This window comes from Alosa pseudoharengus, unplaced genomic scaffold (assembly GCF_046254945.1).
Source record: "Alosa pseudoharengus isolate Yale_2024_CS ecotype anadromous, Long Island Sound unplaced genomic scaffold, YU_APseudo_1.1 YU_APseudo_1.1_scf_9, whole genome shotgun sequence".
Lineage (NCBI taxonomy): Eukaryota > Metazoa > Chordata > Actinopteri > Clupeiformes > Clupeidae > Alosa > Alosa pseudoharengus.
In genome coordinates, this window is record NW_027468881.1 from 19,297,396 (window position 1) to 19,307,193 (window position 9,798).

Consider the following 9,798-nt stretch of genomic DNA (forward strand, 5'->3'; position numbering starts at 1 on the left):
CTCATGAAAACCAAAAATTAGTATCTGAAAATATTAGGATAAAGAGGTTTTAATACAGAAATGTTGACCTTTTAAAAAAATAAATGAACTAATCTGACTAATCTGAAATATTTAAAGCTACAGTAGGCAAGATTTGTTTGATCATATACACTGAAACCGACACTATGCTCCAACAGAACAACATAAATCAGCCGGTTTTAGAAAAAAAACCACACTTCTACCTCCACCTAGAGCCTGTTATTTGTTTTGCAAAATTCCACAGCGCCTGGTTCTTCTGGTCAATCACAGTCTGGTGCAGTCTGGTGCGCACTGACGAGCCAGACTAGATGGAGGGGATGCTCGGTGGTAGTGGGGGAGGGGTGAAGAGTTTTAACATTCAAAATTTTGGCTAAGTCCCCTCAATCTGCCTCAGACTTGCCTACTGCAGCTTTAATTTATACATTCAATACTTGGTCAGGCTGCTTTTACACAAATTACTGCATCAATGTGGTGCGGTATTGAAGCAATCAGCTGTGGCACTGCTGAGGTGTCATGGAAGCCCAGGTTGCTTTGATAGCGGCCATAAGGTCGCCTGCATTGTTGGGTCGTGTCTCTCTTATTTTCCTCTTGACAAGTTGTCTGGACAATCAATCAAGCACAGAAATACCATGGTAAGCAAACCAGTTAGTTCTGGCACCGTGGGCAGGTGCCAAGTCCTGCTGGAAAAAGGAAATCGGCATCTCCATAAAGCTTGTCAGCAGATGGAAGCGTGACGTTTTCTAGAATGTCCTGGTAGAAGGCTGCATTGACTCTGACTTTGATCAAACACAGTAGACCAACACCAGCAGATGACATTGCACCCCAAATCAATCACTAACTGTGGAAACATCAAACTGGACTTCAAGCAACTTGGATTCTGTGCCTCTCCACTCTTCCTCCAGACTCTTGGGACTTTGATTGGACCCTGATATCCAAATGAAATGCAAAAATTTTTTTATGTGAAAAGAGGAGTTTGGACTACTGAGCAATGGTTCAGTTTTGTCTCTCCTTAGCCCAAGTAAGATGCTCTAACCTTTACTCTGATTCAGGAATGGCTTGACAATAGGCACATGCCACTTTTAGCCCATTTCCTGGACATGTCTGTGCGTGGTGGCTCTTGATGCAGAATCCAGCCTTAGTCCATTGTGGAGTTCCCCCAAGGTCTTAAATCAACTTTGCTTGACAATTCTTCCAAAGCTGCTGTCATCCTTGTTGCTTGCACACCTTTTCCTACTACACTTTTTGCAGTCAACTTTCCATGAATATGCTTTAATAAACAGTAGCACTCTGTGAACACCCTGCCCACTTTCTATGGCTACCCTCTTTGTGGAGGGTGTCAATGAGTGTCTTCTGGACAACTATCAAGTCATGGAGTGCTGAATCAGAAAAACAATTTTTTCTCTGTATTACAACCTCTTTATTGTAATATTTTTAGATACTCAATTTTGGTTTTCATGAGCTGTAAGCCATAATCATCAAGACATAAACATCAAACAAAAAATGGCTTGAAATATTTCACTTTATATCTAATGAATCTAGAATATATGAAAGATCCACTTGTTGAAATAAATTAGGGATAGAAATATAACTTTTCCATGATATTCAAATTGTTTGAGGCCCACCTGTAGATGGAGGAAGTATGGAAAGAGTGAAGAGAGTGTGTGTGTGTGTGTGTGTGGGGGGGGGGGGGGGGGGGGGCTGTCGTTGTCAACAAATAGACTAGTTCCTCATTTTTGGTGCATTCTCTTTGTAAGCACATTGCTTTGGAACAACAGCAGCGCTCTGGACATCTTCTGTTCTGTTCTGAAAGATGAGAGTCCTGCTCACTCTGCTTTTCTGTCTGAAATATGGTAAGATTCCTATTCAGTCCATGACTGGAATTACAAGTCCATTGCTTGTAGGTGATGCTCACTGTTTTACAGGTGTTTACTCAACAAGAGGCCAGCAGAGGACTGATGTGTCTGGACAAGTGCTCCTGCAGCTGCATTTTGATCCTTTCTACAATCAGCTTGGAAAAGCCTGCTGCAAGTCTTACTCGAGTGGATGCCGTGTGTTTTTGAATAACAGAGGATATGTCGATAATTTCTACAAGGATAGAATATCCCTGAGAGAGTTTGATGGGGGGATGGAGGTGAGGATATGGAATTTACAGAGAGGTGATGCTGGTTATTATAGATGCACCGTCCTTGGAGCCACAGGGACCCTCGTCTACAAGGACACTTATGTTGAGATTCTTGGTAAGAATATGTTCTTTAATGCATCAATGCTATACTGCTGTCATTTTATAAAATGCAATGAAACAATTACAATTCTGAATTGATTAAGTGCTATTCTCTTGAAATGTTACTTGCACTGATGCGCAGGTAAAGACTATGATGTCCTTGTGACCTGAAAGGTTGATATAAAAGAAGGAAAGAGAAATGACTAACTTTTGTCTGACTCACATGGGGTTTCAGATGTCCAACTTGTTTTAATTGCTGCTGTGTTTGCTTGTATGTTGTGATTTACGTATTCCTCTTCAGACACAGTGGCCTGGCTAAGCCCACTTCCGCCTTCTCAACAGCCCCCCAACCAGCTCACAACTGCCAGAACTTATCTCACCTCTGCTGTAGAGACTTCAGCTGTTCTCTCTGAGATTCATGAAAAGCCTCGGTAATCTTTTACATCACAAATACAACAATGCAATGTGCAATGATCTCAACAAAGTCAATGTCTTGAAAGTTTCATTGAAAATTAAATGCCAGCATTGGATTTTTTTTTTTCAAAGCCTCTGGAATTGTTGTGATTTACATCTACTGATCTGAGAGTACAGCACTATAAGAGGAAAATATGTGACAAATATGTTTTTGTGTTGTTTCATTTTCTAGACTGACATGGAGAGAGGTTTTGTTAGTTGGTGCAGGATGCAGTTTGGTCCTGATGACTGTTATATCTGTTGTAGTAGTAATGGCTGTCCTTCACCACAGAAAGAGACTGAAAGGTGACATATTTCACTTTGTCTATAACAGTTCGCAGCATCATAATTATACTGTTGCTGTTCATCATGAGCATTTGTGTCCCTCCCAGGTCTGGATTAATTTCTTGTTAAATTGCTGTTGTTGTTGTTGAATCAATTGCCCATAATAGTGCCTGTGTCACTATATAGTGTTCCTTAAATCCAGTTAATAATACAAAGTTTTCAGTGGTGCAATTTCCCTTTTCACAGACAAATATAGCGGAAAGCAAGATGACTCCACTGATCCCATGCTGTCTGTAAGTAACTATATTTGAATCTTCCCTGTCTGACTCAGTCACATGTCTAGTGTGGAGCAATCATAAATAATGCAGACTAAATATTCTCATAGTTTCCATAGTTGTCGCTTTAGTCAGCTGTCTCTGTATTGTTTAGGTGCAATGGTCAACTGTTTGAGATGGAATGCAGGAATTTAATTTGCCCTTTTTCACAATAATTTACAAAACGTCCCTCTTTAATGTCAAAGTGAACGCAGATTTCTACAAAGTAGAATTGTGTGAACAGCCTTTTTTATGTCCAGCCACAGATTGTATAGGATTGAGGTCTGGGCTTTGACTCCGCCACTCCAGAACATTCACTTTGTTTTCTTGAAACCATTTCTGTGTAGTTTTCGCTGTAGGCTTCAGCTCATTGTCTTGCTGGAGAGTAAATCTTCTCCTAAGTCGAAGTTTTCTTGCAGACTGAATCAGATTGTCCTCCAGGATTTCCATATATTTTGCTGAATTCATTTTACTTTTAACTTAACAAGCCTTCCAGGGCCTGCTGTTAAGAAGTATCCACACAGCATGATGCTACCCCCACCATGCTTCAAATAAGGGATGGTGCATTTTTGATGATGTGCAGTGTTTTGTGTCCGCCAAAATTAGCATCTACACTGATGTCCAAGTTCAATTTTGGTTTTTATCAGACCAACAAACTTTCTTCCATTTGACCTTGGAGTCTCCAACATATCTTTTGGCGAACTTTAATTGAGATTAAATAAGAGCTTTGCCACTCACCCATAGAGCTTTGACTAGTGAAGAACTTGGGTAAAAGTTGCTGTAGTTTCTCCCATCTCAGCTGCTGAAGCTTTTAACTTCTTCAGAGTTGTGCCTTGTGCCTTGGTGCCCCTGCTCTAGGCAGATTTGCACATTTGCCATATTCCTAATGATGGATTTCACTGAACTCAGGGCCGGCAGAAGGCATGGGCAATCCCGGCAATTGCCCAGAGTGCCAAACCACCAGGGGCCCCGCAGCGTGGCGAACTATACGTAGGCTACTAACATTGAAAACACATTGATTGTCAAATAATATGGCACAATTAATTTTCAGTGATATTGGTAAAATACCCGTCATGAATGAGACGTTCAAAGCCTAGTGCCTCAGAATAAAGAAAAGTGAACAGGTTGAAAAGTTGTTCCAAAAACTTTTCTCCCACATTTGGTGAGGGTGCTGATCTTCAGCCTGAATCGCCAGGGTTGCAAGCAGTGGGAGGCGACCATGTAATTGTAAAACATCTCACAATGTCACCAAATCAGTGGGAGCCCTGAGCTCGTTTCCCCGCAATAAGATGCGGGGGTGATATGAGACAGCGACACCCGAAGTGCGTTCCTATGTCATGTTTAAATGCACACAGACGGCATCATATTCAATAGGTAGCCTGATTTCTGTATAGCCTGCAATAATAATATGTTTATGTAACTAGAAAGCCTAATTGCTTAATTGTAGGCTAGTTTTTTTTTTCTGTGAGCCCAGATGCAATTGTCCCACATTTTATTATTTTCCTGCACGATCCAGGTAGCGCTGGAAAGTAGCAACATTGAGCGCAGCCCCAATCTGCATGCTATAGCCAGGGGCTTTTGCGAAGGTACTGTAGCACGCAGTCGAAAACTGACACACAGTGAACATGGGGGCGACATATTCCTATTATGCCTAGGGCGCAGGATTGTCTTGTGCCAGCCCTGATTGAACTCCAGGGGATGTTCAGTGACTTGAACATTTTGTTGTATCCATCCCCTCACTTATGCTTTTTAATAACCTTTTCTTTGAGTTGTTTGGAGTGTTCTTTTGTCTCCATGGTGGAATTATAACCAAGAACACTGATTGACCAGTAACTGGACCTTCCAGACGCAGGTGTCTGTATTTTACTATACTATACACATTCACTGCACTCAGGCGATCTCCATTTCAGAAACTTTGAGACTATTAGCACCAGTTGGCTAGATGACTGTTGATTTAGGTCAGGACGGAATATTTAGGCCCAGTTAAATTGACATAGATTCAATTGATAAAGCAATAAAAGGGGAAATATTCAAGGCTGGTGAATACTTTTTATAGGCACTGTAGCCTACAGTATGTTACATGTATATATGGTATAATGGTGCATTTCTTGAAAAAATGTCCTTTTAAGCACACCAGTGAAGAAGTGACCCCAATCATCTACACTGTGGTTGACTTCAAGCCTTATGAAGAAACCAGTGAGCTCTATGCAAATGTATGTATGCATAGCCCAAGAACAACCAGGACGAAAACACCACTGGAACCCCTGGATATGGTCGAATATTCCACTGTTGCAAGAAGTCTTTGACAGACTCATCAATTCACTATAGAGATTCATGCTTGGTACCATGCTTCTTTGACAGATGACTGTTGTGACATTGTGAACGGATGGTTCATTTGTGTTGCAACATTGGATTTTACCTGAATATTGTGCTCTAATCTAACTGTATACTGTGTATATTAAACACTGGATCACAGTTTTTTCCCATTGTTGTTTTTATTTTTATTTTTTTATTTTGGACATTTCATCATGCTCACAGTTCTTACAAATTCATTATGTTTCATTTTACAGTACGATAGCATTTATGCAACTGAAGCAAAAGCCACCATATTGTTATGTCTGTCAAAGATAGTGTAAAACTGTCTGATGAAAACATCTCCCAGGATCCAGAGCTGTTGAGTACCACCATTACCAAAGCCAACAGTACAGCCACTGTTTCTCTGTAAAAACACATATCATGGTGCTCATTTAAACATTGAGTGAAAATTTGGGATGACATTTATTCCACCACTACTGTAGCTATAATATGCTCATAGCATTGTGTGCACCCACCTGAAACACATAGGCAGAAGCTGGGAGAGTGAAAGCATGTCCGTTGATAATGAAGGTCACCTCAGGCATGTTCTCGATGTTTTCACAGGACACAAGAGCCTGTTGGAAGGACAACACACACAAGTTAGTGCTGTTAAGAAATGTTTTTGAAAATGTAGACAAATTTGGGAATCTAATTTGTTTACATTCCACCAAACCTTGTTTTTTCCACCAGTCATTAACACAGTCAAAGTCAGATTGCGTAATACTTACATCACCATATTGGTCAGTGGTGGCTCCAACCCAGGCATTCATGTTGCTGATGTCACTGGAAGGTCCAACAATGAGGGAGGTTCCAGTGTCAACAATGGCCTGACATCCATCAGCACAAGCCACATTTCCATTGATGGTGATACTGTAATGGCGCAACAAGATGATGTCATATGGGAAAAGCAGATCAATACATGTCTCAGTGTGTGCATCTGGTTGTGGGTTGGACTTACCTGTCCAGCTCGATCTGCCAGTAGGTCTCTGAGGTCAGAGGAACCCAGGTGAAGCTGCCTGTGTAGAACTGAGAGTCAATCTCACCAAAGAGCACCACGCTACCTGACTCGCTGTCCCTGGAACAACAACAGATAAGGAAAGTTAGTTCAACATACAAGAAATTAAATTAATTCATTTTAGACTTTTGAGGGTTGTACATGGTCGACTCACCCACTCAGGTAGACAGAGAAGAGATCCTGGGACACCAGGCCTTGTCTCATCATGTTGTCGAAGACAGGGGTGGCTCCAGCGGAAGCAATTGAAGGGAAGGCAAGACCCAGGATTCCATCAGGCTCCATGTGTTCCATGAACTGGGCCTCACTTTCACTCAGGCCAAAGATCTGGTTGCTCACAGTGATTCCACCCACCTTGAATATCAATCAAATAGCCATATAACATTTGTATGATAGTAAGGGAGGAACTGCTGTCAAATAAAGATATCTCATTCAGATGAAATAACTACAGATTTTTTAAACATGAGGGCTCAGGGTGAAATACCAAAGAAAAAAACAAATCTGGGCTATCAGTACTGATTTTTCTACCACAATTCTGGCTGCTCAATCAAAACAGTTCAATTGATTCATAATGACCTCCAGAGTGTCGTAACCCAGAATTCCAGTCATGCTGCCAGTCCCGTACCGGATCCGAAGACTCTGTTGAGTGCCCTGGTAGGTGCTGGAAATGTCAGGGTTGAACTGGCGATGGTTATCTGAAAGAGTGGGGCATTTTTGTGCCAATTAAAAGAGATAGTGATCAAGCAATTTTAATGAAGAGTATGTTGGACATAGTTTAAGGCCTAAACGGGTAGCAGTGGCACAACCCCCCATCAGCCATACTCACTGCAAGCGGCACTGTTGCAGTACACAGAGGGCACCCACAGGTTGGAGGAGCCAGTGTCAAAGACAACACTGAAGGACTGGGGGGGAGTTCCCAGGGAGATGACACCGTAGTAAGACAGCTGAAATTAAGAAAAAGACCAGAGTTGTAAATTATAATGAAATTGACCAGAACTTGATGACATTATTGACCGTCTGTTGTGTCGCCATAAACGCTAGGTCAGATTCAAGACTCCTATCCTCAGTGGTTCCTCCGTGGTGGAATGAGTGGCCCAGTGCTCTGCGTTCCTGCGATAGTTTTGGGTCTTTCAAGAGGGGTCTAAAGACGTATCTGTTCATCTTACACTTAATTAATTAAAGGGATATTCCACCATTTGGGGAATTACACTCATTTTCAACCTCCCCTTGAGTTAAACAATTGATTTTTACCTTTCTCCAGTTCATCCAGCCGTTCTCTGAGTCTGGTGATACCACTTTTAGCTCCAGCCTAGCATAGATAATTGAATCGGATTATACCATTAGCATCTCGCCTGCTAGCATCACGTTTAAAAGTGACTAAGATTTCCTATTTAAAACTTGTCTCCTCTCAATTTAGAAAGTGTAATAAGACCAAGGGAAAATGAAACGTAGCGATTTTCTAGGCTGATTTGACATGGAACTACACTCTCATTCAGGCGTAATAATCCAGTCACTAACCAATTAGTCTGCTGCAGCTCAACCTTGTTGCTGGAATTTAGCTTATGGGACTATTTTCAGGTGCTGCATGATATCATTGTGCTGCTGTGCCCATGGTGTTTAGTGAGAGTATAGTTCCATGTCAAATCAGCCTAGAAAAATCGCCACATTTCATTTTCCGTTTGTCTTATTACACTTTCTGACTTGAGAGGAGACAAGTTTTAAATAGGAAAATTGCCGGAAATCTTAGTCACTTTTAAACGTGATGCTAGCAGGTGAGAATCTAATGGTCTAATCAGACTCAAGAACTTCACACAGACAGACTTCAAATCCTTCATTTGTTCCTGTTCTAATAAGAAAAATATGGATCCAACGAGCTAGCTGGACTGGCAGTATATTCGTCTTGTTAGCGCTCTACTACCTAGAGTCCTTCACTTACATCGGCATCATTGGTCATGCTCTGAACACCATCCTGCTGCTGCTGGAACTTGACCATGGGCTGGTATGGGAACTTTTTCCTGTACTCCTCCCAAAGACCCTTTTCCTGCAGTTTCTGCCGGGCTGTCTTATGCTTGATCATGGGCACCCTGAAACACACACATCCATACAGACACACACCCACACCCACACATAAACACATACAGTAAACACACACACACACACACACACACACACACACACACACACACACACAACATCACTCATAAACACACACACACACACACACACACACACACACACACACACACAAGGAATTAGGTATGACCACACCTATTTTTGGAGTCCAAAAGAGAAGACCCAATAGGGGTCTATGTATGAAACTCACCGAATACACTCGGAGAAAGCCACCAGGGCACACAGAGCCAAAGCCCACTGCATCATGTTCACTCAGGTGACTTGGACCCAGCGAAGAAACTCTAACATGTGTGAAGATACTCCAACTCTGCCATTTATACCCAGGAAAAAAGATTAAGAAAAAAAAAGTAAACCTATGAATAACATGCTAATGACTTATGATTATTTGTGTCAATATTGACCATAACCCACTCCTTTGGTTTTTTCAACTTATTGAGACTTTTCAAAATCTTCACTTAGGGGCACTTAGTTATTTTGGATGCACATGTAGTCATGTATCAATAGCTTCTACTTAGAAAAATAGAATAGAAAAAGAATCGTAATCCTACAAAGGGTTTCAACTGGTTTCACACCTTACAACAAGCATTTACCAAATGAAAGAATGAACCTTTGCGTGTCTTCCTGCTTGATCGAATGCTGTTGTTTGCTAATGGTTCAGTCAAATGATTAATTTTTCTGTGACTCACATGGGAGTTCAGACAAACTTCTGCTGATTACAGCTTTGAGTTTGTTTGCTTGCTTGCTAGCTTTCCAGATATAGTGGCCCATACCAGTGACAAAGTGCCCATTGAAGCAGATTTGTAATACCTGCAATATTATTATTTAATAATAATAATAATAATAATAAAATAATAATAAAAAAGATTACTGTACTGTTATCTCTGTAGTATGTCATTGTGGTCATTTTAGTCAAACATTGATCTCATAAAGTCACACACCCTCTTCCCTACAATATTGGTTTCTTCCCAATTTTGCAGGGTCATGCTGTCTGATCATATTTTCTTTGG

The 9,798-nt window shown here is 41.2% G+C and overlaps 1 protein-coding gene across 1 annotated transcript; it reads right to left on the reverse strand.

Moving 5' to 3' along the window:
• Positions 1 to 5,789: 5,789 nt before the first annotated feature.
• On the reverse strand, positions 5,790 to 9,037 carry LOC143114808 (pepsin A-like). Its single transcript, XM_076276589.1, has 9 exons — positions 8,982 to 9,037; positions 8,595 to 8,742; positions 7,485 to 7,602; positions 7,235 to 7,353; positions 6,816 to 7,012; positions 6,605 to 6,721; positions 6,375 to 6,516; positions 6,123 to 6,221; positions 5,790 to 6,010 (listed from the first exon to the last, which is right to left on the reverse strand). The coding sequence occupies exons 1-9, from the start codon at positions 9,035 to 9,037 to the stop codon at positions 5,873 to 5,875; spliced, it is 1,134 nt and encodes a 377-aa protein (XP_076132704.1). The 3' UTR covers positions 5,790 to 5,872.
• Positions 9,038 to 9,798: the final 761 nt, after the last annotated feature.